General features: G+C 43.3%; 6 protein-coding genes across 6 annotated transcripts; 4 read left to right on the forward strand and 2 right to left on the reverse strand.

Annotated features, from left to right (window-relative positions):
* Nucleotides 1–944: 944 nt before the first annotated feature.
* On the forward strand, nt 945–3,234 carry PCOAH_00026270 (Uncharacterized protein; the record flags this gene model as incomplete). The annotated part of the gene is made up of 4 exons (XM_020059432.1): nt 945–1,790; nt 1,915–2,596; nt 2,701–3,003; nt 3,152–3,234. The coding sequence occupies 4 exons, from the start codon at nt 945–947 to the stop codon at nt 3,232–3,234; spliced, it is 1,914 nt and encodes a 637-aa protein (XP_019914736.1).
* A 1,438-nt stretch (nt 3,235–4,672) lies between these two features.
* PCOAH_00026280 (Spermidine synthase) lies at nt 4,673–6,002 on the forward strand (the record flags this gene model as incomplete). Its single annotated transcript, XM_020059433.1, has 4 exons — nt 4,673–4,888; nt 4,995–5,465; nt 5,594–5,714; nt 5,845–6,002. The coding sequence occupies 4 exons, from the start codon at nt 4,673–4,675 to the stop codon at nt 6,000–6,002; spliced, it is 966 nt and encodes a 321-aa protein (XP_019914961.1).
* Nucleotides 6,003–8,607: 2,605 nt separating this feature from the next.
* Nucleotides 8,608–9,900, forward strand: PCOAH_00026290 (Uncharacterized protein; the record flags this gene model as incomplete). Its single annotated transcript, XM_020059434.1, has 1 exon — nt 8,608–9,900. The coding sequence occupies one exon, from the start codon at nt 8,608–8,610 to the stop codon at nt 9,898–9,900; it is 1,293 nt and encodes a 430-aa protein (XP_019915094.1).
* Nucleotides 9,901–12,075: 2,175 nt separating this feature from the next.
* PCOAH_00026300 (26S proteasome regulatory complex subunit) lies at nt 12,076–14,301 on the forward strand (the record flags this gene model as incomplete). The annotated part of the gene is made up of 5 exons (XM_020059435.1): nt 12,076–12,521; nt 12,741–13,073; nt 13,251–13,682; nt 13,842–14,150; nt 14,267–14,301. The coding sequence occupies 4 exons, from the start codon at nt 12,123–12,125 to the stop codon at nt 13,893–13,895; spliced, it is 1,218 nt and encodes a 405-aa protein (XP_019915145.1).
* Nucleotides 14,302–14,576: 275 nt separating this feature from the next.
* On the reverse strand, nt 14,577–19,538 carry PCOAH_00026310 (Uncharacterized protein; the record flags this gene model as incomplete). The annotated part of the gene is made up of 1 exon (XM_020059436.1): nt 14,577–19,538. The coding sequence occupies one exon, from the start codon at nt 19,536–19,538 to the stop codon at nt 14,577–14,579; it is 4,962 nt and encodes a 1,653-aa protein (XP_019915003.1).
* Nucleotides 19,539–20,796: 1,258 nt separating this feature from the next.
* PCOAH_00026320 (Methyltransferase) lies at nt 20,797–22,644 on the reverse strand (the record flags this gene model as incomplete). The annotated part of the gene is made up of 1 exon (XM_020059437.1): nt 20,797–22,644. One exon carries the CDS (start codon nt 22,642–22,644, stop codon nt 20,797–20,799), a length of 1,848 nt encoding a protein of 615 aa, XP_019914965.1.
* Nucleotides 22,645–22,675: the final 31 nt, after the last annotated feature.

The following is a 22,675-nucleotide window of genomic DNA, read 5'->3' on the forward strand; positions in this document are numbered from 1 at the left end:
ATCGATCATATATCACACTTTATTTTTTTTTTTTCCAAACATATGTATGTATGCTTTGCTCCCCCGTAGGGTGTTACTCCCGCGCGAAAAAAAAATAAACTGCAGCGGCATGCATACGTATATACGCACCTGTGTTTTTTTTTTCCCCTTTTGCGTAAACAACCGTGAGGGGCACACACGTATTCCTCCCCTTTTGGTGGATTATTCGACAAAGACACTCGCTACCGCAGATTAGCCAGATAAATTCGTCATCACATTTGGATTTTTGCAGATGGGGTTTCAACTTTCGCATTGCGCTACTCATGCTGAGTGCTGCACATTGTCTGTATGTACGTGTGTATGTATGCATGTACGTATGCATGCATGTTTGTGTTTTTTTTTTTTTTTTTTTTTTTTCACCTAATGCATAATTAAGAGTTGTCCATTTTTTTAAACAAAGACGAAGAACGACATTGTGCTGATGTTCCCGCTGCTACGAGTGCGCGCGTTGCGAGGCAGATGAGTTGGCATTTTCCTACACGAGTATTCTACTCCGATTTGTGCCATTTCGTCTGGTTCGCTTTGCTCTGTTACAATGCTTCCGGTGAAGGTGGTCAGTTCATTGAAACCTTTCTGGCAGCCTTCCCTTATTAGGGCATACCCCGTCAGCCAATTTGCTTCGCTGTCGTTTCGTTGGCGTTTCACGACTGTGTGCTTTTGCGTTGCGTGCGCATATGTTCGGGTTAGCCTTTTTGCATACTCCTTTTTGAGTAGTCCTTTCTTTTTTTCGAAAGTTTTTGCACGACGTTATACCTTACGTTCTGCTTGTCGTTTAACATTTTTTCGGCCACTGCTTCCTCCAGTTGCTTTGTTGCAAGTGAGACTTAACGCGCGTTAGCTGAAAGGGGCTCTACCCCTCCAAAAAAAAAAAGCAGTTTTACAGGAAAGAGAAAAACAACCCCACGATGGATGTGAAGCACGTGGAGGGTTGCGAGTACCACGCCAGGGAAAGTGACCGAGAATGTAAAGACGAAGTGAAAAAAGTGATGGACAAACTTATATATGAAAGGAAGAAAAATTTTCAAGGACAAGATAACTACTGTCGTAATTCATCCGTGAGTATATGTCCAAATGTGTACTGCAACATTTACACAGATCTCCACAACTGGTTTGGATTTAAAAACTGCAAAAAAATAGACACCGAATCATTAAACACGTGCTTTACAGACATAGCCAATGGGGGGGTAGGTTACTATGAAAAACTCATCGTCCTGGGAGGAAGAATATTAGAACTATACAGTGAGTTGCATTTTTTTAACAAGTATAATTACGAGAAGGATGAGGAAGTTGTGCAAGATTTACGTACCATCAAATCGGTAAAGGAAGTTGTCTTCCAATACTTGTATGTACAGAAGAGAAAAAACAGAGTCAATTACAAAAATAGCTTATACCTATTTGGCTACTCTTATTTGTATACTCCTCTATTTTTCAGAAACAAAAATTCCATCATAAAGTATGTTAAAGCATGTATAGCGTATGCTGTAAAATTTAGTGGCGCGAATATATTTTCTTGGATGCCTTCCTTGATAGAACATATCTATTACTCACAGAAGGTGAAGGCATCCGAGGTGGAACAGGAAAACGAACTCATACAAGACCTGCAGGAGTTTTTTGGTTACCAGTTCGATTACGTGTTGCCACGAATAGCCGAGTGTTTCAGTCAGCATAATTTGTATATTAACAGTTCTCACCTCACGGGTCTGCAAATCGTGCGCATTTTCGCGAACGAGTACTTTTCCCTGTTGGCCGACGTAAGGGGGCAATGCCACTCCGTGTGCGTGTAAAAAGACGCCATGGTGTGCTACGTTATACTACCCTATTTTGTGTCCCTTCTTAGTACACCTTTTTGCACACCCGTTTCTTTCCCCCCCGCAGGACGTGAACATAGAGGGGAAGGAAAAAACCACGTGGGTAAGGGAAGAAACGGAGGCCTTCCTAAACTCCCACTGTATTGAAATATTTAGCGGCTGCATGCTATCTCTACATAAGTACCTCGGCGAAAAGGCAGTAAAGGTGGGTAAAATAAAGAGCATCTTTGAAATGCTACTGTCCTCCTGTTGGGTACTAGGAAGTGAGAAAAGAAACAAAGTCTGGGCATGTGCCCTTGTGCAGAGGTTAAGGCAAGTACAGCTCCTCACACAGATCACCACCATCGAGAAGTGGTCCTACAGTATCAAAAAGTATAACGACCTGAATATACAAAATTTTGTAAAAGACATATACAATTTTAATAACATAAATGGGAGTGTCTTGTCTCCTTTCCAGTTGCAAAACGTCAACATTTATCTGCCCCCCAAGGAGGGTCCTCTGAAGGAAATCCCCTACTACACTACGTTGGCCGATAGGTACAAGGATCGGTTCCCACGGCCCGATAGTGCCACGCAGGGGGGTAACCCAAACAGCAACAGCAGAAGTAACGGAAACTGCCAACTCTATGACGTCATAAATAACATCACCAACAACATATATAAGCGCTTCAGACCGAGGAAGCCCAGGAATAGAGGCTCCTCCGACGTCACGCGTTTGGTCTACACGAACAGGGATGACTGCCCTCCAGGTAAGGGGGGGCGCGAAAAATCGGTTGGCACGAGGGAATGCTCTTCAAGTGAGGTAAATCGATTCGTCTAAGCATACATACACCACTTCGTTGACACCTTACAGACATGAGTTACCACGACCTGAAGGCCAGCCTCGCCTCGGACGATTCGACCAAGTACGACGCTGCGCAGGACTTGGACTTGGAGGATGAAGAGGATGACACCTACGGGGAGGAGGAAGACCCCGTCATGCCATACAGCGCAGAAGAAGGAACCCACGCAAAGGGACCAAAAACGGGAAAAAACGGAATCCCTGTAAAAATAAAATACATTAAAGACGCGGCAGACGATCGAAACTCCAAGTACGTCATAGAGATTCCCAAGCGGGACTTGGCGGGCCGGGGCAGCAACAACCACGTAAAGGCAGGTAAGGCATTTACTGCACGGGTAGACCGTTAGACTGTTAAACGGTGCTGCTTTTAGTGCACGTCATAACGAACGTGCCGGATAGTTTATTTCCCGTACACACACATACACCGTGTACGTTCAACAACGTGCACCTTTTCCCTTCTCAGTTCTCTGGGGAAATGGCAAAAAGGGCCTGGAAATCAAACTCCCCTCCGAGAGTGACCTCATGCCGCATGTGCGAATTAGATGAGACGGGGTCGTTTGATCAGGTCACCCTCGCAAACATAGTAAGGACAGAATGACCATTATATGTATATGTGCCCCCATGTAGTGAAATAAGGGATTCGCCCCCTTTTTTTTTTTTTTTATCATTTTTTTTTTGTATGTGTAGCGCTGTGTTATCCCTGTGCGAAAGCTCCAACTAACGGTTAAGCAGCACGATGTGTATTTTTTTCCATTTCACGTGCGTGTGGAGAATGGGGTCGCTACAACAGGAGGATATTCCTCTGTTCTTCTGACAATCGTCTTGCAAAGGGGAAATAAAAAAAAAAGGATAAATAGTATAAAACGTAATGGGGACAGAACAAAATGTATACAACCAAAATAGCTCAGCGGTGTTCCCTGTGCATGTTATGTTCCTCACGTATGTGATAACCTCTGTGGGGGGGATAAGGAAAAAAAAAAGAAAAAAAAACAGTCCCCCACGCCTGTATCCTTCTGTGTCATTTAAAAGGATAAAATGCGAAGAAAAATAATGACGAGCAAATCGTAGATGGTATTAAAAAATAAAATAACATGAGCAGATCAACATTTGCAAAGCTTAATAAGGAACAGTAAGGAAAAAAAAAAATGGTTAACGTAAACGAAAGGGCCGAATGCATATGCAGGTGCGTGAAGAAGCGAAACATGCACGTGCCCGCTGGTCCTCCGAGCAGAAGAAAAGTAGAATGTGAAAGATTGAGTTTATGAACCAGGGCTAGTTCGGTGCTGCAGAGAGCGAGGCTGTATATCGTGCCGCTATTGCGCTATACGCAGAAAAATGGGGGCATGGGGTATCAGCCGTATTGCTTTTCTCCACCCATAAGTAGCACAAACGTAAAAGAGTAATACATGGTATATGAATTTATTGTTCACCTCTTTTATGGGCCCGCAAAAAAGGAAAAAAAAGAAAAAACAAAAAATTTTCCAGCTAGCATGTTTTATGTAACGTGCTTGTTTGTTTTTATTACCCCTATGTGATTTTTTTTCCATGCGTATGTACCTACCCATTATTAGCAGGCAGAGTGGCCTCATGACATTGCCGTCGTGAAAAGAAAAGAGAAAGGAACAATCACTCGTTACCAATTTAAATGTACTGCTTTTTGGAACCGCACTGAAATGTACCATTGTATGGCTGTTACGTTTGTTGGATGTTTATACGCATAATAATACACGTCGTTGCGTGAAGAAGAAAGGGGGAAATATAGGTTTGCGAGAAGCGCGCCACGAAGATTGCTCTTCGATAGAAGCACTGTGGGTATTATAAGCGGCCACCCGGAGGTGTTAGTAGCGACTTGAAAGGAAGGATCAGATAAGGATTGGAAAACGAATAAACGTAGCACAAGCGGAGCATAAAAATAGAACACGCTTAGGGTACAAGAACCCCACCTGTACAGCGCCACCACCCCCTACCAAGCACATACTAAAAAATGGATAAACTCATGAACAACAACAAAGCCAAGCTGACGGTGATGCTGGTGGGGGGTTTATGCTCCCTGGTGTTGTATCACATGAAAAAGAAAATGAACTTTTCCTACTGTTTGTTTTCGAAAAACTGGTTTAGCGAGTTCTCCCTCATGTGGCCAGGCCAAGCTTTCAGTCTGGAAATAAAAAAAATCATCCACCAGGCGAAATCGAAATATCAGGTAGGTCTTCCGCTGTTGAAAACCTTTTTTTTTTTTTCCGTCCCATTTATTCGTATCATTTTTTTCTCTCCATTGTTTACATGCCCTTACCTCCCCCCCACCGCAGAGCATCCTGGTCTTCGAGAGTAGCACCTTCGGAAACGTGCTCGTCCTGGACGGAGTCATACAGCTGACAGAGAAGGACGAGTTCGCCTACCACGAAATGATGACCCACGTCCCCATGACAGTTGCCAAGGAACCAAAGAACGTACTTGTTGTAGGAGGAGGAGACGGAGGAGTGATCAGAGAACTGTGTAAATATAAGTCCATAGAAAACATAGACATCTGCGAAATAGATGAAATGGTTATCGAGGTATCCAAAACATTTTTCAAAAACATCAGTTGCGGGTTCGACGATAAGAGAGTAAACGTTTTCATTGAAGACGCCAGTAAATTTTTGGAAAACGTCACTAACACGTATGACGTAATTATTGTAGACAGTTCTGACCCCATCGGCCCGGCCGAATCTTTGTTTAATCAGAACTTTTACGAAAAGGTGTACAACGCACTAAAGCCTAATGGATACTGCGTCGCTCAGGTAAGGAAAGCATCACAGAGGGGGGTGCCAATTTGTTGCGTATGTAGATACTATGCAGCGTCTTCTTTGCGGAAATTCTTTTCAATACCGCCACCCGTTAAATGTTGCCTTCCCCCCCGACCCCGCAGTGCGAGTCCATTTGGATTCACGTAGGAACGATAAGGAGCATGATGGGATATGCAAGGAAGATGTTCAAGAAGGTCGAGTATGCGAACATTAGCATTCCAACCTACCCCTGTGGTTGTATAGGTACGTTCGTCGCCAACAAGGGACAACCCCATGGCCGCTAAGTTGTCACATGTGCGTTGCATCACTTCCCCTAAAGTGTCTACTCCCCCATGTAGTCACTTCTTCATCATGTCCTCTTTCCCCCCCGCAGGCATCCTCTGCTGCTCCAAAAGCGACACCGGCATGTCCAAGCCGAACAAACGCCTAGAGTCGAAGGAGTTTAATGACCTCAAGTACTACAGTTACGAGAACCATTCGGCCGCCTTTAAGTTGCCTACCTTTGTTCTAAAGGACATCGAATCTGCGTAGTGCATCGCCTTTGTTATTTGGGGAATTCCCAACGTGTAGGTCTATGTGCGTGCCAAGGGAAGCTTTCCCCCTCATATTGTCATTTTTAAAATATGTGCAAAATAGGCCAGAACACTTTTTTGGAAAAAAGAAAAATTGTGTTTAATTTTTTTTTTCCCATCATCTATTACTTTCATTTTGTGCATCATTCCCATGTTGCATTTTTTTTTTTTTTTTTCCCCTCCTTAACATGGTTCCCATTTTGTATTAGCGGCAGTTGCATACCATTTGTTTTGCGACTGTTCACATACTTCGGTTGCCTGCGTGGGACATAAAAAAAGGACATCCTGGCGCAGCTCTGCTCCTTTTCACATGTGCTTGAAAATTAGCATCTCAGCAATCACATAGGTAAGCACGCACGTAGGTACGTTCGTGTGTACGTTAGCATGTGTTTATGAGTTGTATGTGCACTGTAGAGAACGGGAAAAAGGCGTCCCACTTTCGCTCCCCCTATATTTTCTCTTCCAACCAAACTTTGAAAATGCTATTAAAACGTACCCATTTTTTTTAATTTTAAGTGAGAAACAGTTTTTAAAAAAGTGCGAACTTTTTGGCATTATTTTTTAAAGGGATATGGGAAAGTTGCCTGTTTGGAGCGCTGTTAACTTTACGCGAATCAGTTGTTTGACCGAGTATAGGAAGCAACTTTTTTTTTTTTTTTCTTTGCGATATGTGTATATTCGTATATGCATTGCGTGGGTATATATAAAAAATGCATTTACGCATTTGGCGCTCGCGCGGAGGCACATGTGAGAAATGAGCAAAATGAGCCAACGGAACAAACCGAGCAAGTTGCCAACAACCTTCACGTGCGAAGGGAAAAAAAGAAAGCGTGATTTTTCCAACTTGTCAAAATATTTTGACCGGTTTGTGCATGTGCCGGGGAGTCCTCATAATTTGGCATGACCATGTAGTTTATGTAAAAATGTACTCATGCGTACTGTACACGTGGGTTACTTATACGTATGTACATACATATGCCGCACGTGCAGCATTCCTACGTGCATATGTGCAGGCCAAGTGGTCGCGCCCCGCTGCCGGGGATCACCCCTTTTCTTAACACATTGCTGGGTGCATGGCTCTATTAAAAAAGGAGGAATATCCGACATTATGCGACATTGGCGAGGTTTACATAAGCATATGCATATGGGAACAGCACACTTCGTATGTACGGGGGTCGTTTTATTTTACATACGCGTGCTTACCTATGTGCCCTCTACGTATACGTGTGCCCGTTGTGGCCGCTGGTTTCGCTGAGAGTCGTTTTTTTTTCTTTTTTTGCACGTTGCTTCGAGGGGGGCGCAGAGTAAGTGGTTTGCCACACGGGGGCGAACACGACGCGGCAAACATACTACTTCATGCCAACATTGGTAAAGCACATACATATATATATATAAACAGGTGGTGCACGGGGAGGCAACCTCTGCCCATGTCAGCACGCATATGAACTGAACATACGTGCAAAAAAGTATATATGCACGTGCAGAATGTACGCGTAAATAGTGCCCACGTATTTTGCGCAAATGTACACTGCGTATGTAGTACTTTGTACACTTTTGCATATATTAAACGGACCCGGATCGCGAGTATACGAATTTGTGGTTCACGCACGGTTGGCGCTGAGAATATATGCTCATCACGACGGAAGAGGCATTTTTTTTTTTTTTTCTGCATTTAATCCCCCGACATCATCCCATCAGTGGTGCTAGTGGCAGTGGTTTTTTTTTTAAAAAAAAAAAAGGAACAGAATAAAAAAAAAGGGCGGCGCGTCCCTCCACTTAACTCGTTTCCTCTTCCGTTGTGGTCCTCCGGTCGTTGAAAAAGGGGCAAGTGGCAAAATAATAATAATACAGCACAGCGAAGAAGCCCAAGCAAAAAAAGAGGGCAAATCCAGCGTGCCATATATATTTTTTTTTCATTCCGCCATTTTATATACCTCTATATGATATGTAGATAGCAGATAGCCCCTTTAACTTTAACCATCGCAGCAAAATTAATTTTTTTTCTTCCTGTTTTTTCTTTTCGGCGAAAAAATATTTTAATCAAGGTAAAAAAACAAAATAACAAAAATTAAAACAAAGCAAAGCAAAATAAAAATAAAAAGAATAAAATAGGAAGCATTCGCAAAATAATTAACATAAAGCTCAACGCGTCAAGGTCAAGCGCTAGCGTAGCAAATCGAAACGTATAAAAAACGCCTAAAATAAAAGCGAAAAAAAAAAAAAAAAAAAAAAAAACTGCCAACAGAGGAACAGCTTTTTTAATTTTTATACCCCCTCAATTTAACTGTTACGATTTGATTTAACGTAATAGAGTAAATTGCGAAGGTATTCCCCCCGTACCGATCCTTCCGAGCACATACATATAGATATACATACATTGTACCTATATATTGTATGTAGGTATATTGCAAGTGTATAATATTACACGTATATACATTTATATATATTTACAGCCGGCGGATATTGATTCGCATTACCCACCCCATAAGGGAAAAGACGTAAATAGGCCAAGTAATAAAGGTCGCTACAATCCTGTCATTCTTTACCCCGTTGTGCCCGCCAAAATGATGAAGAAGGTTGCTCTGTCGATGCTCCTGCTCCTCTTGCCCGTGTACTCCCTGAGCATAGGTGACGAAAACCAGGAACCAGAAGAAATAAAAAACATCACGGCAAAATTACAAGTACAGAACAATGACCATGAAAAATTCCTCACCGTGATCAACGATATATTCACCAAAAAGGACGATAGCTGCAAGTTCTCCTTTTCCAACAATGGGTTCAAATGTGCATTTAGCAAATTTGACGTGAACTTCAATAACGGCTCTAAGGAAGTCAATGCGTTATTTACTAACGATAATGAACAAATCATAAAAGATGCTGCTGAGGAGTATAAAGTTCGTCTCATGTTGGAATTACACAACTTGAGGCCACCAACTACAAATTTGAAAAATTTTAAGAAAGATTTCCAAGGCATATGTATGAAATATTTTTCCGAATTGAGGAGGAAATTTTTCCACCTGTACAGAAATGATCAATCCGGTCAGGATGGTGCAGACAGCGAACATGGTGATATTACCAATGTGGACCAACTGACTGAACGACTTGAGTCCACTTACGACTCTGCTTCAACGGAAGATGGATCCATTTCAGGAAAGGATGGAAACCAAGACTTATCCGAATTGGTGGATGATGACGATGAGCACAACCCAGATGCTCCAAACGTGCAGACCAGCTACTCCTTCTCTTCACACACTTCCAAAAAAATAATGTTCGATGGAAATAATGTGATTGAAGAAAATGAGAGCTCCATAAACGATGGAAGTGATGACCAGAATGAAGAACTCCAACAAGGACCAATGACTAAAGAAAAAGCTTTCGCTATTTTTCTGAAAAATACTTCCTTTAGCATTGAAGGAAATATCACCGAGGAAGATCAGACGAAGGAAAAACCATTTACCGTTTTCTTTAACAGCCAACTCAGCAGAAACCACATGAGCACTGTATGCAACGCAAATGGAAAGAACAACCTCAGAGGAGGTGATGGTACCAACAACCCTCTCCCCATGCAACCACTTAACTCAGATGACCTAAATAAAATGATGACAGACATGCTAAAATTTTTTGAAAGCCAAAGTGACGGAAATGGAATGATGTTGCCCTTTTTAAGCAACATGAACTTTACAGATGCCCTCACAAGTTTGGGATTCCCAGCTGGTCTTGACATCGAAAGCATGTTCAACGACTTCCTCCAGAGAAGCGGATCCAACCCATGCTGCAGAGGTGGCCGACCCAGCCTTAACAAACCACCCAAAAAAGAAGACCCCCCAAGCACCGACGATTCGGATGAGCAGCAATGAGCTGATTGATTCGGACTAACCAAACGTTTAGCCGCGGAAAAAGGTGAAAAAGGAATGAAAGGGGAGAATTCTAAGAAGAAGAGAAGCCCAGCTTGTGAATACCCCATTCTCACACGTGCATACATGTACCGTACGCACACGAGGTGGCCGTCTCCGAGCGGGAGGACCCCTCCAAACGGATCAACCGAATGAGCAGAAGAACATTTGTAACATGTAACGTGTAACGTTATAATTTTATTCCTCTACACCCCACGTGCATATATATGGAGATTTGTACTTGCTTACCTACGCATGCGTGTGTGTATATTTTTATGAAGTACATTTTATCACCTTCGAGGGTGTGCTTTTGTGCGTATGTTGCAATGATGTATACAAATGGATGTGCTAGTTTGTATAATACAGAAATGTGCATGCGCCGCTTCAACCACATGCGTCCTAACAGAAAAAAAAAAAAAAAAAAATCCGCCAAGCTGATGAATGGTACATACCTGAAAAAAAAAAAAAAAAATAAAATAAAATAAAACAAATAAGTTCAGATCAGATAAAATCAGCTGAGATGCACATCCAAGGAAAAGGAGCAATGAAAAAAGAAAACACCTCCTTCTTAATGTATCATTTTCATTTTTGTTACATATATGCATATTATTTTATGTGCACGTGTGTATATAACTGCTTTTATAGAAAAAATGATCCCTGTGTAAATATATATTTTTATATATGCCCACATTTATATATATTATATCGCTGCAATATTACCTGTTCACCACTGAGCAATTTTTTTTTTTTTTTTTTTTTTTTTTTTTACAAATTTATTAATTTTTTATGAATTAAAAAAAAAAAGCTTCACACGCGCACATATGTTTTGGGGACCATCCACCCGTGGCTATACCGGTATGGGGGCAGTAGAAGTGGTCTTGGCTGAAAGGGACGAATGATGACACAGGCTATAAGTTACCCCCACACAGACATACCCCACTGGGGTAATTACAAAAAGGGCGTATGTGCGTCCCGTTGTAGTTCCCTTAGCTGCGATATCGTCTACATGGCTTTCTCATTGATATTAAGGATTGCCGATTTTCTTCTTCCCCATTCTGTGAGGGAAATCGCCACCCCTCTTAAACAATACTGCATATGCGAGTAAAAACTTAACCTGTTTTAACAAAGTGACATATTATGTTGCTATTGCACAGACGGACGAGCAGCGGAACAGCTATCATTCTTCCCATGGGGACGTATAATCGTCCACTGTGGTGTACCCCCTGAGAATTTTACAACCATTGCAGCTTTCGTTGCCTATGGCGTGGGGTATGTGTGTGCCTTTATTTTTTTTTCGCGTCGCAAAATTGTTAATTTGAGCAGAACGTTGGCATTAAGAAGGTAAAAAATAAAGTCGCCCATTCGGGGGTACCAATTTATGTTTACGATGAATGAAGTTTAGGAACACCCATGGTCCACCACTGGGGAATTTTACCTTGGGGGTTAGCATGCAACGAATGGCTACCTCAGTTGGAGGTCCTTCATCATATGCAAAACTGAAGAGGAGCCATGTGCGTGATAGAAATCACAATAGCGACGGTTAACATTTGCGTTATCTGCACAGTGGCGCCTCCTCCCCTGGGTAGCTTCCACCACCAAGGGTGTGTAAATCGGTAAAGAATAAAAAAGGCGCCATAAAAATGGTTACTATGGAGCTGATTGTCCACCGCAGACATGTGTACCTTTTTAGGATACCAAAATAAAGATTCCTGAGGAATCATCTTTTTTTTTTTTTTAAGGTAATAATTTTTTCATACATATTATGTGCCTACTGTGCGCCCCCTTTTTTTTTTTTTTTTTTTTTTTTTTTTTCCTTCACGTCACTATTTAATAACGCCCAAATGGGGAATAAGCCCCGCAAAGTAAGTTCCAATGGGGAGTCATATCATCCTTGGGAAAGGAGGAGTCACTGAAGTTGTCGCCCCGCCCTCATGGCAATTTCACACGCTCAACGTGCTGTCACATTTCTTTTCGCCCCTTACACCAAATTCCGTGCATGCGAAAATTGCCCTCCAAAAAATTACAAAATTGAAAAGTTGCAAAACTGTAAAGTTCACAAATTGTGAAACCCAATTGGCCAAGTTTATCCAGCTGACCTCAGAGAACGCGGAAGAGGAAGGATGACCTCCCCTCCTCCCAAAAGTGCCCCTTAATAAAACAAAGAGGCACAATTCTCAATTTCTTTTATGACTAAAGAGAAAAATAGAAGGAGCTGTAACAAAATGGAACTGAACAAAGAAGATATCTGCGAGCTGAACAAAAACAGCTACCCCAATTTTTACCTGGCGGATTTATTTTACATTTTGCAGTTGACACATATATCGCCAGAAGAGAAGAACGAAACGTGGATGAAGCTACAGGATGAAATAAAAAAAAATAACATGTACGCATATTATAACTATGTATGCGAAGAATTGAACATTGCTGTAGACCAGGACCTTTACAATTCTTTAAAAAAAAATGCAGACGAAGAAATTAATGAAATAGAAAAGAAAATCCAAGAGGCCTCCGAGGATTTTGATTCTGTTGATACCAAAAATGATGTTCTACTCAAGGCAAATTTTTTTTGCAAAATTGGAGACAAGGTTAGCAGATCCATGTTTAGAGGACCCCTCCTTCTCTCCCCCTGTGGGAGAAGAATGGCCCGTTCTCGCAGTTCGTGTGTGAAACACGGCTGAAATGTTGGTTGACAAACGTGGGGTATCATATTTTTTGTTATTCTGTATTCCCCCCTGTTTGATCCGTCCACCCGTTGCGTGCGCATGAATCACCCAACACACACCAACTGTTCGTCCACTCTCCAGGAAAATGCACTCAAGGAATACGAAGAAGCCTACAAAAAAGACATAGGCATTGGCGTCAAACTGGATATCCTCCTCACGATAATACGAATAAGCATCTTTTTTAACGACCTGAAAAACACCAAAAAGTATTTAGAGCAGGCAAGAACGCAGATGGAGAAAGGAGGCGACTGGGAAAGAAAAAACAAACTCAAAATTTACGAAGCTTTAAACTACATTATGATTAGGAACTTTCCAGAAGCTTCCAAAATTTTGATCGATGCTGCATCAACATTTACAGCAACGGAAATCATTTCATATGACGAAGTTATTTTTTATGTTGTCATCCTGGGAATTGTAAGATCATGCAACGTTGTCATTCGCGCCAGCGTTGGCGAAACGGGAGTTTTGTTTCGCCTCATGTGTGAAGTGAATGTGTCCACGGTGTGTGTCTCTTCAAATTTAACTTGTGCAAAAAAAGTTCCCCCCATTTTATATTCCCTTTTTTTTTTTTTTACCTGACCGTACATGCAGATGACGGAAGAGAGAACCGTGTTGGATAAAAAAATTCTGAACAGCTCGGTAATTTTGCAGGTCACGAGCAGTGATGAAGATTTGTACAGTTATATATCCTCCTTTTACCACTGTGAATATCGAACCTTTATGGAAAAGACAATCAAAATAGCCATGCGAGTGAAGAGGGACAAATACTTGGGAAGGCATTATCGATATTTTATTCGAAACACGAGGGTCAGAGCTTATAGGCAATTCCTGGAGCCCTTCAAAAGCGTCACGCTTAAAAACATGGCGTACGCCTTTGGGGTTAGTGAGGAATTTATTGAGAACGAAATTTCGTCCTTCATCGCGAATGGGAAGTTGAACTGTAAAATTGACAAGGTGAATGGTTCGATAGAGAGCAACCAGCCCAACGAGAGGAACACTCTGTATTTGAACACGATTAAAAAGGTAGGTGCGAGCGGGCGTTATCGTGACACCGCGTCTTCCCGCGGATTTGTCCGGAGTAGAGGCGCATATTTTTGCGCCGGTGTGTTGACCCATCGGTTGTCCCATTTTTGTCCATCCATTTGAATGCTCCCTTATACCATTATCTTTTCCACTTTACAGGGGGACATTCTACTAAACAGGATACAGAAGCTGTCCAGGGTTATTGACATGTGATCGGCGACCTCTACCTGTTGGTCTTTGTGTGGCTCCCCTTTTGCGTGAGCCGATTTCCCCGCAGGGCGATCACGACCACTGTGTTATGATGGGTTATCTGTTCCCAGCCGCTCAGCGGCTACGACCTTGCAACAAATTTGCGGCCATTTTAATTTTTTTTTTTCAAAACGGCTGTTCGTTTCCCTTTTTTTAAGATAACTCTTACCTGCATAGTGCAGAGTATTATTTAAGCACACTTTGTTGCCGTCTTCCACGGTTTAACGTCGATCATTGCCAGTCACCAGGAGGAACTTCATTTTGACTCCCCAACGGGGAAAAAGAAAATACGGCTAACTGCAGCGGAATATGTGCAAAATGGCTAGCTAGGTCAGGTAAAAAATGCACAAAAAAAAAAAAAAAAAAAATGCTATTAAATACGGTTAATTGCGGTTAAATGAACAAAATAGCTAGCTGACAAGCAAACAAAAAGTAGCGCCACACCACAGCGTAAATGTTCCATGTGGCCAATTTCCAAAGCAACAAAAAGGCAAATCGTCCAAGGGGGGCATAAACGGAAGGGGCAGAGGTGCCATTCGGTGCAACTATGCTAAGCAATCTTCCAAATGAACAACTCCATTGTGAGCGATGCCAGATACACCAACTTCGGGGAAAACGAATTCGCACACGAATTCGCAGATAAATTCACGCACGAAGCAACTTAGACGTCACTGCAGAGATGTACTGCAAGTAGGCGGTCTTCAACAAATAAATGTCCCTGTATAGACTGAAATGCAATTTGTGTATGTTAGTTGTGCTGAAGGGATGCAATCGGAGGGGCTTAAAAATAATTTGCAAAATTTTATTTTCTCCCTCAGTGTTAAAGATGGACGAATGGCAGTCCTCCTTGAAAATATACAGAAAAGATTTAACATGATGTAGGGCATATTTTGACGTAAGTGTGTTTGTAAGTTTATATAGCTTTAAACTCATCTGATAATTGACCAGTGTGTCTTTCTCTCCATGGATAAAATAAATTTGCAAGTTTGCAAAAATGCTACTCAAATGTTTTGTTCCTTTTAAATCGTATAGTATTTTTAAAAATTCTTTCAGAACGGAAATGTTGTCCCAGTGGACATAGGGACATTTTTTATTCATGACAAACCAGCTAAGTAAGAATAGCACACTATTTCTTAAAATGCTTTTCACCAATTTCTGCGTGTTCGTAAATGGTGCAACTAGGATGACTCTATCTACAGTTATGTTTAATTCGTTGCATAACATTTTTTCCGCCTCTTTCTTTCTCTGCTTTACACTTTGCAGGCTTTCATTTATTCTGATTTTTTTGGGGACATTTTTGCAACCCGCATTTTTGCAACTTGCATTTTTGCACACTTCATTTTTGTGAATCTCAACTTTGAGTTTATTCCTTTGTTGATAGTTGGTAACGCTGCAACAGTAGTTACTACTTCTCCGTTGGTGTAGTTCTGCGTAAGAATGTGTTTTACAGGGGGGGTATTTCCTAACTTTTTGGTCTTTCAGATCGTCTTTCTCTTCTTCCCTTTCGATACTTGCCTCCGGATCAATGGCTGAGGAAGAACGTCTACTCACAAAGACATCCCCAAAGGTTAATATTTTCCGCGCGTCATACACGTATTCATTAACTTTGTTGTTCCTCCTACTGTTTAGCTTGATGGACAAATCGTTTCCCTCATTTGGGGGTTCCCTAATGGGCTCCCTTTCCTTTCGATGAAATGGCGTTTTGCTCTCCCCTTGGAAGAAGTCGTTGTAGAGGCTCTTCGCAATGTCCAACAGCAGCTGCAGGCCGACGCAGCACCCGAGAGAGTAACCCAGAATGTTAATAGATACACCAACGTTACTATTACTGCTATAATCGTCAACCCTAGTATTACCGTTTCCCTCGCAAACACTGCTAATACTGTCATCATCGCCTTCCCCTTTATTCCCTCTTTCCGCATTAGGGTGGTCCCCCCTGCGAAGCTCCTTCAAGGCCTCCTTCAGCGCCGCCAGGGCACTTGTCTTGAAGGTCAGGGGTGAGGGGTGTCCCGTGCTGTTGTTATACGCGGGGTAGTCCAGCAGCAAGAATGAATACCTAACTGGGTTTTTTTTATTCCTTTTTTTGTAGATTAGCGGGCCGTATATATCCGTGTAATTCAGCTTGCCTTCTTTTACTTCCGCCCCGCTTTTTTCAAACGAAGGGTTTCTTCCCTGCATGTGGTAGGAAATGAAGTCGAACAGCTCGTCCTTGTCGTCCCCTTCGCTGTCGCTTCGTTCTATGAAGAAGTCATACGCATCATCTTCGTTGTTATTCGTCTCGTGGGGGTTGTTTCCAAGGTGACCTCCCCCATGAGGGTCACCCCCCCGCTGTGCATCCTCCCCCTCGCTGTCCCCCGTGGAACCACGCACCCTTTCCCTGTAGTAGTCCAAAAAATTACCATAGTTGTCTGGCCCAAACGCATCACACTTCTCATTGTACTGCTCGTAGTAGGTCACAATTCGGTCGTATATTTCTGTAGCGTTTTTGTACAGATTTTTGTGGAAGAAGATATTTGAGGGCAATTGGGGCAATTTTTTCTTTTCCTTTCCCCCCCTCTTGGTGGGGCTCCCACTGTTCGTTTCGCTTGGCCCGTTGACACGACGCTGAGTTGCTAAATTGGGGAAGAACTCATTCGCTGAGTCATATTCCTGTTCAGGTGGAATTCCCCTCTTTGGGGTTCCTTTCCGCTGCTCTTCCCCGTCTGGACAGGCCCCTTCCTTCTTCTTGCTCCACTTGGTGTGCAAATTTTTTTTTATTTTCCTCCTTTCCAATTTAGCCACATATCTCATATATTCAGAGGGAGGTATCTCTGTGGCGTACCGGAGAATCTTATAAACGGTGTTTAGTGAGTCGATGGACTTCATATCTTTCCCTCCAAAAATGACCCATAAAAATATGGGCACTTGGGGGGACCTCCTCCTCCCCCCTTCTGTGTTGTACGCCTTTACTTTTTCTAAATTTTTTTTTTTCACGTAACTGAAAACGGAGTCGTACAGCTTTGCGTTTATGAGGTTGCGTATTTTAAAATTATTCACGTTTGGGATGTTGGCCGTTTTGCTGCCCTGTCCGTTCGGCGAGGTAGGCGATGAGGTAAGCGGGGAGGTGAGCGAAGAGATGAGCGGCGGGACTGGAGGTGGAAGGGTTTCCCCTTTTCGATGGGCACGCAGTAGCCCCCTTCCCACCTTATCCTCCCTGAAATATCTGATCACCCCATTCAGATAATTGTGGTAATACTGGAAGAGGAAAAATATATTCTTACATGTGTAGGGAAAGACGGGTTCTATGTTGCTGTTCACATGGGTCATATAGACACATGAGCAGTCGAACAGGGAGTTGCTCGGGGGGCTCACATTCCCCTGTCCTATGTTTGACTTCTCCGTTGTAGTATCGTCCTTCACAGTGGTGCCCCTTTTTAGTGAATCCCTCTTAATCAAATTCCCCACTTGACGCCCATTCGTATGGGCATTGCGTCTGTAGTTCTGTTTCGCGCCGCTTATCGGTACTACGTCTTCTAGACTTTTCCCCCCAATGGGCAGCGTCTTTGCCTTTCTCACCTTCTCAGTGGTAATGTCCCTGGAAAGAGTTATTCCCCCCGTGGGTTGTTCGAATAAGGGAGGGTCGATTCCTCCTTTGGTGAGATCCACTGGGGAAGAAGGAGCACTTTTCAAAGAGACCAAGTAACTTTTCTTGGCGCACCTGAAGGAGCATTTATCCACGAAGTATCTGTTTCGCCGCATGTTTATAAGGTAATTGGCTGGTCGATCGGTTATGCCGTTGCCGTTTACACCATTTACTCCTCCTCCAGTTGGAGTCCCTCGTTCCATCTTCTTGCGGTGGCCCTTCCCTTTTTCCTCCTTTTTGAAAAAGACCCAGGAGCCATTATTTATGAGCGCATGGTCGCTTGTGGCCTTCTGAATGCGGAGCGAGTTTCCCGTGTCGTGCACATCCAGAGGGGGAACCAAATAGGCGTTATAAATGTAGGGGTAACTAAACGATAGAGTATTCTGGTCAACCAGGACTATGTCCTTTATGGGTTGAACCAACAGCTCGAAGTTAAGTCTCATGAGCATGTGGTTGTAGAGACTTTCCCTGCTTCTGCTACCACCACTACTGGTGTAGAAAAGAAGCTCATACCACGTATTTTTGAATTTTAAAAAATGGATGTCTTCCTTTTCTGTCCTTACCCTTGGCACGTGCAAATTATTCGTTACCTTATATTTGTGACTTTCCAAATCGCTCAAGGGAATGGGTTCATTGGGTAAACTCAAGATGGGTCTCTCCGTAATTTTGGCGCTCTTCCAGTTGGACAGTACATGTTTTTTCCTCTCCTCACGGGGGCATACTTTAAGATTTTCCACGTAGACGTTGTTTCCTTCTAGGAAGAGCTTCACCAGTTTGTTCTTCTTGAAGCGGATGTTTCTGTTGGCTGCTTTGGTGGGTGAGCGGTCAGTTCGATCATCGGTGCGGATAGTAGACAGCCCATTTTCGCTGTTGCGTAATCGACTTGGTGGCCGCCTTGTAGGGGTACTCACTTCATTGTTAAGAGGTCCGCCCGACCCACGACTCCCTGCCCGTACCAACGCATTTTTCCTAGCAAGCTGGAGAGACCATTTCGACCTGTTCCTCAAGTAGTTATTATAAAAATGGTTAAGGCTGAATTTGTGTTTTCCTTCACCATGTGGAGTGTTCCTATCGTCCCTTTTGGGAGAGTCCCCATTTGTCTGCACTTCAGGTGGATCAAACTTTACATGCACCGATCCGTTTCTTTGTGTGCCCGTCCTTTCCCAGTTGGGTACTTCGTCTGATACTCCGGTTAGCTCATCACTGGATTGGTTCTTCAATTTCACCGATGAGATTCTTTTCGCATTTGTTATATATGCAGGTGTGTTATTCTTTTCCTTTATGGAAGGATGTCTCTCTGTTTCACCATGATTTGTTAGTCCTCCGTTGAGGCTCCTGACCTTCTGTAGGGGGAACGAATTTTCTTCCTCTTTCCCATTTTTATTACCCCCCTGGGTGGGTTGCCCATAGAAGAGGTTTTCACAGAAAATATGTTTTTTCTTCCCCGTAGGTGGGGAGTCACGGAGAATGCTTTCCCTAAGGTGATGCCTTCCATTCGCTGACCTTTCCCTTTTGTTTGGATCCCCAAACGGTGTGCAGCCTTCATCAAATGGTTGGATCGGATCGTCCCTCCTCACGAAGTGTTCATTTAAGCATTCCGATTCAGCCTGCCCGCCCACGTGGACCTCCCAACGTTGAGACGTGGAGAAGTTTTTCCCCCGGGGGGTCTTCTTCACATTTGCACAATTTGTAGTATTAATTTTTTTATTCCTCCCTTTTTTAAAAAAATCACTCAGGTGTGTACCTTTAACTCGATCGGACGGTCGTGTCGTTGCTTCTTCCTTTAATGATTCTTCACCTGTACACCCGCGTGAGGAAAGATTTGCAGACTTGTGCAGTTCATCGTTTGGAAAATAATTCCCTCCTTCTGGCAGGACGAACTGTCTCATCACTGTTTTTGTTTCTCTTTCACCACGTGCATCCTTTTTTTTTTCGGCCCTTTTAATGGAACTCTTTGTGTGAGTTTCTCTCACGTGGGGACTCCCCATTTTTATTTTTCTATATGTCACAGGTGTGTGTGCTTGTGTGTGTGGAGGGGCTGCACAAGGCACGCAAGGGACTGTCCACTCGATTAGCACATGAGTGCCTTCCTATTCTTAATTTCGCTTATCAGGAATAAATCCCCTACGATGAGTTATTTTTCCTTTTTTGGAAGGAGGTACTTCATTTTTTTTTTTTTTTTTTTTTTTTCCTTGAACAGGTCAGGTTATACAGATCTATTTCTTTTCCCGACCAGGAGGGGAAGAAGAAAAAAAAAATTCTTTTGCAACACTTGGTGGAGAAAAGTATAACAAGTGGCGCACACTTCGGGTTAAATCGAAGCCCCGGCCAGCTCAAATGAACGGTCACTTGTGTGCCAGTCGAGCTTTTAACAAATTAGATTAATTCACGAACAGTGACACACCTTTCACGAAGTAGCTACGCCAGTTGTTCCGTAGCATAGTTTGCCTCCTTTGCTAGTTTCCACGTCTTGTTGCAGGGGGGTTGGCTGCACCTTCTTCGCATAATTGCGTTATCCCCGCAGGGCGAGGTGCGTCCAGCTTTGAGATGGGGAAAAATTTGAAAAGGTAGGACGAAAAAATGCATCCTTTTTTCACTTTTTTTCCCACTTGGCGGTTGGGAGATTCCTCCAAGACAGCCCGACCAATGAGCTCATCCTTGGGGATCCATTTGGGGTGAAGTTCGCCAAGCAGGGAGTATCCCCCCATGGGGCGTATCCAAATGGGGAGTGCGTGCGAAGAAATGCCCCACTTGGCCCGTCTCAGTCACCGTAGAGCCAATTACGGGGCAAGCTTATTATGACCCCCAACATGGTTGCCATTTTGTCTCTCCAGTTTTGACATTTAAGTGTGGCGTCTTTCCATGCGGACGGTAATCTACCCTGTCCGATGGGAGAAAAAAAGTGCCCATTTATAGCAATTCAGAACGTTTTCTTTTTTGACTTGACAGGGAGTCTAATGCCGAGGGCGGGGGGCTCCCCTGCACGGGGGTCACAAAGTGGAACGTAAAAATGGTTCATTCGTAAAAATAAAAAAAAAAATTTCAACTTAAAAAAAAAAAAAAAAAAATAAAATACGTGGGGATGGAGAAAACGAAACAGATCTTCCCCACACCGTGTTTTCCAAAAACGGATGCGCCTCCTTCGAGTGCTTCCCCCCCCTTCAGCAGAGAGAAAATCGGCCCACCTGAAAAAAGGCAAGCCGCAGATGGATTCACCGTGGTGTCTACTCCACCCACTCTCCGTGTTTACCCCCCCTTGTGCATTTTTTTTTTTTTCCCAAACTTGGCGTTTTTTCCGCCGAACGGGGTTTTACCCTTGACAAATGGGCCCCCTTTCTTCACCTTCTTGTCACTTTGCATCGGGGAAGGGGCGCCCGTCTTTTCCTTCTTCTTCTTCTTCTTTCCCTTCCTATTGCGGAATTTTCCCTTTTTCTTGTTTTTAATGCCCGCCTTGGGGTGTCCATCTCCGTTCTGCTTCGCGTCTTGGGCATTTTTATTAACCATGTTGCTGTTCTTTGCCGGCTTCACTCCTCCTTTCGTGTAGACCGCGTCGGAGCGCTTCAACAGCTTGGCCACAAAAAAATTGTCGTAGTTGTGTTTGTGCAGGTAAATCCGTCTGCATAGGGCGACTTTACTGGAGAATTCTTTCTTCCTGTAGTGTGTGATCCCCGGGTCCCCAATTGGGGTGTCAATAGGCAGGAGATTCACGTCCCTTTTTTTTAAAATGTAGTTAATGACCTGTTCGTTTTCCTCCACGGTGATACTACAAGTGGAGTAGACGACGATGCCACCGTTTTTTACCAAGCTTATGGCATTGTTCAGTAGTTTCCTTTGCTTCTGTGCAAGTTCCCTGATTTCTTTAAGGGTCTTTCTCCTGGCTCCCTTATTTTTGTTAACAACTCCTGTACCACTACATGGAGCATCTAGAATAATCTTATCGAATAGGAAGGTCCACTTCTGTCCAACCTTCAGCGCATCGAAGGAGGTAATCACTAAATTTTGGATCCCCATTCTGGAGGCCTGTGCTTCAATAGCTTTGCACCTCATTTTATTAATATCATTGGCGTAGACGAACCCTTTATTTTTCTGGAGAGCACATATGAAGGTACATTTCCCTCCAGGGGCAGCACACATATCTAAGACAGTATCCTCTGGCTTTACATTTAATTCCAGCACAGGAATTAAAGAAGAGGCTGACTGGATCATGTAATACCCATACATATACTCATTTAAAGACCCTACATTTGAGTTCACGTCGTTAATGACTATTCCTACATTGTTCCAATTTTCTCCCTCTTCTGCATTTACATTCTGACTTTTTAAAATATTTATTAAATTCTTCCTCGTGATCTTTACTGTGTTGGTCCTTAAGTGTATTTCCTTCGGTAGGTTATTCATCTCGAGGAAGAGGTACAACTCCTTCAGGTCAAATAGGTAGTACAGGTATTTTATCAGCTCCTCACTGTACTCATAGAAGTAGGTGTAATAAAATAGCAGCTCCTTCACAATGGCTGCTTTGTTCAGTTTTGCCTTAACTTCTTTGGAAGGTAGTTTAATCACCTTCTCCCTTTCCGTGAATAGTAGAAGGAGATACTTCATGCGGTCCTCAATATCTTCGCTTTTCATGAGCTTCCCCTTTCTGTAGACTCCTATTTCGTCTTTGTATATTTGCTCCTCTTTGTTGATCCACTTTTTTTTATTTCTCCGTTTGAGCATTCCCGATACTTGTGCACGCACGTCTGTCATCCCCTGCGTTGTGTCCCCCTCTTGGGGGTCTTCTTCAAGGGCAGCCTCATTATCTCCCTCATCCGCATCGTCGCCGCCGTCTTCATCATCCTCATCATCGTTGTCATCGTCGTTGCTCAAATCGCCGTAGGACATGCCCTCACTCTCGGACCCACTTTCCTCCTCACCATCGTCCTGTTCCCCCTCTTCCGCGTCGTCCCCCTCGGCGCTCCCCGACTCGAACTCCTCATCACTTGCATTCAATTCAAAATTTTCATTTTCGAAAAGAGCAAAGGTTTTCCCGCTGGTTTCTCCATTCTGCGCGTCCTCCTCCCTGGGGGCAGCATTTCCCTCATCGGGGTTCTCCATTTTGAGGGAGGCTACCAATGGTGTACTCGCC

Source organism: Plasmodium coatneyi, chromosome 9 (genome assembly GCF_001680005.1).
Source record: "Plasmodium coatneyi strain Hackeri chromosome 9, complete sequence".
In the NCBI taxonomy this organism is placed as follows: Eukaryota; Apicomplexa; class Aconoidasida; order Haemosporida; family Plasmodiidae; genus Plasmodium; species Plasmodium coatneyi.